Below are 3,645 nucleotides of genomic sequence, written 5' to 3'. Positions count from 1 at the left end.
CAACTTGTACAGTATTTTTTGCATTTTGCATGCACTGATTTATTCAACAAGATAACAAATGTTGAAAAGTGATTCGATTTACAATATTTAAATGCTCTTTGTAGAGATTTACAAGAAACATCATGAATGGTCTCCCTAACAATACACATTTACATGTCCATATTTGCATTGCAAAAGTTTTAACGAACATGGACAATGTGAGTTTAAATGTGATATTGAACGTTTTCTTGAGTCTGGAAGCTTTTTCATCCAAAATGAATAGATAAACTTATTTAATGGTTTTATTGCAGCATGACTGACTAACATACAGGATGCAACAGGGCTGAAAATAAACTATTGAAAAAGAAATTGCCACATACAGTATCATCTGTATTTCTGGTTGTATTTCTGATTCTAGTTCTTACCTGTGTTTAGTCCCGGTTTCTATAGTTTCTATATTGATTCATTGTTTAGTCTCATCTGTTCCCTTTTTCCTCCCTCAGTTAATATTTATTTTTCCCTGTTTGGTTCAGTTTTTTGTCAGTCCTTCTTTTGGTTTGGCTTGCATCGTCCCTGTGTTCCAATATGGGTTTTGTTTTCATTTAATAAAACTGTGTAGCAAATACTCCCCGAATGTGACAGAAGAACAGACTTAAAAACGTGGATCTAGCAGTGGTTCAAACCTCCTCTTCACCCATAGAGATTATTTTCTCGAGGATCACATGAGTATCTTTTTTTAGATCTGGTGGTAATGTCACAAATCATCTGTGTTGGATTCACATAATCTGCTGTTATGTTTGCAGTCAAGGAAGATATAAAGATGCTGATATATGCTGATATGATGCTGAGGTATCATACTTTACTAAAAGCAAAATATAGGAGATCTTATAAAATATTTAAGAGTGTCAGAAACAGAAAAAAGAAGTGTGTGCAGGTGAAGATCATGCATCTATTGTAATCCTTTAACGTTTGGCTCATTGTAACACTGCCATGTATTTAAGTGAAAAGATCATAGAAACTAATATTGACTTGGGTTTTCAATAACATTCCATCCTCACCAACGAAATGTACACTGATGCCAAGAACCTTTTTTGTCTAAATGGTTCCAGAAAGAGCCTTGTTGTTTCACAAAAGGTTCTTTGTGGTGAAAGAAGTTTCTTCAGATTATAAAAAGGTAAGAAAGAGATGGTTCTTTAAAGAAACTTTGACTGAATGGTTCTTTGTGGAACCAAAAATGGTTCTTCTATGGGATTGCTGTGAAGAACCTTTTAAGCACCTTTATTTTTAAGAGTATAGGTAATACCTGAATCACTCTACAAAGTATGTATGACTTCTGCAGAACATAAAAAGATTCTTTAAGGAATAATGGGGCCCTGACAACATTGAACCCATGGCTTTCATTTTATGTACAAACTCACTTTAAGATTTGGTAGGCTGGTTGGTTTTAAGTAGCTATAATTCCTTAAACCTCCCTTTATAATTAACTGGCAAGTAAATGATCTAAGCTAAAGTTTCATTTTCTAGTAATGTCTACTTTAACCTTTTATTTTCTCATAAAGACCCTCCCTTTTCGAAGGCTATAAAATGAGCACTGAAACAGGTGTGTCACTTCATTCACCCCCTGATCAAAGATGGATCTGCAAATCTCAGTTTTTCTTCTGTTCATTCTTTTCACTGCAGGTATGAAGACAAAGAGTGTTTGTAATGTTATTGAGTACAAATACAGATCACTAACATCTCTCTCTCTGTTTTATTACTAAAGGACACTCTCTCAGCTGTTATGAGTGTATGGGTCTGACGGGTTCTTGTGCAAATCAAAATGTAAAAACATGTCCCAGTGGATTTTCAAAGTGCATGAGTTCAACAACAGCAGTAAATGTTGGTAAGTCTAATAGGATGGATTGAAATTCACTGATGACTGATGGAGATGCTGGTGTTTTTTTTACTGGTGCTGTTTCACTGGAAATCTGTAACTTCTTATAGAACTGCTGATTTCCTCACAGAATTTATGATTGTAATCACAGAATATTCAATTTATATTTCTGCCACTTAATTTGTTTCTCTCAGTTTTTTATGCACATTATAGTTTGTATTAAATTTGAATCAGTTGAGATTCAAATGAGAAAATGCTACATTTTGATGTTTATAAATATATTTTTTGTCAAAATAATGTTGAACTGGTCTTTCCTGAATCATTCATGTTTTAGGTAACAACGGTGTTAAAGTGAAGCTTAAAGACTGTGCTGCTGACTGTGCAAGTGGATCCATGAACTTCGGCTATGCAAAGACATCTTTAACGTGCTGTAACACAGACCGGTGTAACGTCCAAGACACTCCAGGTATCAGGCTTTATTGACCATAAAATAAATAAATCTTTAAGGTCAATACTCATTTTACTTCCAAAGGAGATCAGGAAATACAAATTATACAATACAGAGTGCAGCTTGTCAGTTGTGAATTTATTGATTGGAGCAGCTAACAGAGTGTTATTTCATTACATGTTATATTTTGCACAGAAGATAAAACAATGCTTGTTTTTGTCCTGTAGATCCCCCTATTGTCCCCAACGGAAAGACGTGTTACTCTTGTGATGAGAAGAGCTGCTCAAACATATTGAGCTGTTCGGGAAGTGAAGACCGCTGCTTTAAAGCAACAGGTGAGAGTCATTATTTTTATCTCTCTGATGTTTGAGATCACATACAGATCACATTTACCAGTTTCCAACTTAGACTAACCTTTATTTTCTTTATTTTCATCAGGGAGTTTCGGTGGCCAGTCAATGGTTATAAAAGGCTGTGTCTCTAAATCTATCTGTGATGCTGGATCATCGGTTAGAGATGTTCAGGGAGCCTCATGTTGTGAGGGGAACCTGTGTAACGGTGCTCAGAGCGTCACTCAGAGCTTCCTGTTCCTCTGCTGTTCTCTGATCTCCTTCATCCTGCTGCACTGAATCCAGCAGAAATCAACATCTACAATCAGACACACTGCACTGAATATAGAGCTTGTACTTTCTCTGTACTGTGCATCTTTGGTGTGTTTCTGACATTCTGATGTGACATTTTATGAATTAAAACACTAAAATTAATACAGCCCATCATGCTGTAAAATAGTCATAAATCATTACTACAAAAATGTTTTAATTATTGTTTTAATTCTTAAAATAAATAAAAAATTAAATTATCATTATGTTCAGAATAAGCATGTGTGATAATTATTTAATTTAACAATATCTGCATTCCAACTAAAAGGAATGCTGTTCCATTTAACAACATTTACATTTAATCATTTAGCAGACGCTTTTATCCAAAGCGACTTACAAATGAGAACAGTAGAAACAATCAGCTCAACGAGAACAACAACGGTATACAAGTGCTATGACAAGTCTCAGTTAGTGTAGTACAGAACACGTAGCCAGGGGGGTTTTTTTTTTTTTTTTTTTTTTTTTTTTGGTTTGGAATATGATAGAAAAGAAAAAAGGTAAGTACTAGTATTAGTTGGTTAAGTGCAGGCGAAAAGAAATGATGAGTCTTTAGATGTTTTTTGAAAATGAGTTTAAAGACTCAGCTGTGTGAATTGAGATCGGGAGGTCATTCCACCAGCTGGGAGCAGTCCAGGAAAAAGTCCGTGAGAGTGATTTTGAACCTCCTTTGGGATGGCAACACAAGG

The 3,645-nt window shown here is 35.0% G+C and overlaps 1 protein-coding gene across 1 annotated transcript; it reads left to right on the top strand.

The window, feature by feature from the left end:
• Positions 1-1,569: 1,569 nt before the first annotated feature.
• On the top strand, positions 1,570-3,113 carry LOC109061495 (prostate stem cell antigen-like). The gene is made up of 5 exons (XM_042747606.1): positions 1,570-1,659; positions 1,742-1,861; positions 2,187-2,318; positions 2,528-2,635; positions 2,739-3,113. The coding sequence occupies exons 1-5, from the start codon at positions 1,611-1,613 to the stop codon at positions 2,927-2,929; spliced, it is 600 nt and encodes a 199-aa protein (XP_042603540.1). The 5' UTR covers positions 1,570-1,610; the 3' UTR covers positions 2,930-3,113.
• The last annotated feature ends 532 nt before the right edge of the window (positions 3,114-3,645 follow it).

Source organism: Cyprinus carpio, chromosome B21, assembly GCF_018340385.1.
Source record: "Cyprinus carpio isolate SPL01 chromosome B21, ASM1834038v1, whole genome shotgun sequence".
Taxonomy (NCBI): domain Eukaryota; kingdom Metazoa; phylum Chordata; class Actinopteri; order Cypriniformes; family Cyprinidae; genus Cyprinus; species Cyprinus carpio.
This window is presented reverse-complemented; position numbering and strand designations above follow the sequence as displayed.

Coding starts and splice junctions, on each gene's coding strand:
- LOC109061495 (XM_042747606.1), top strand. CDS start 1,611: ATGGATCTGCAAATCTCAGTTTTTCTTCTGTTCATTCTTTTCACTGCA. Junction 1,862..2,186: donor AACAACAGCAGTAAATGTTG/GTAAGTCTAATA, acceptor TTCATGTTTTAG/GTAACAACGGTGTTAAAGTG. Junction 2,319..2,527: donor TAACGTCCAAGACACTCCAG/GTATCAGGCTTT, acceptor TTTGTCCTGTAG/ATCCCCCTATTGTCCCCAAC.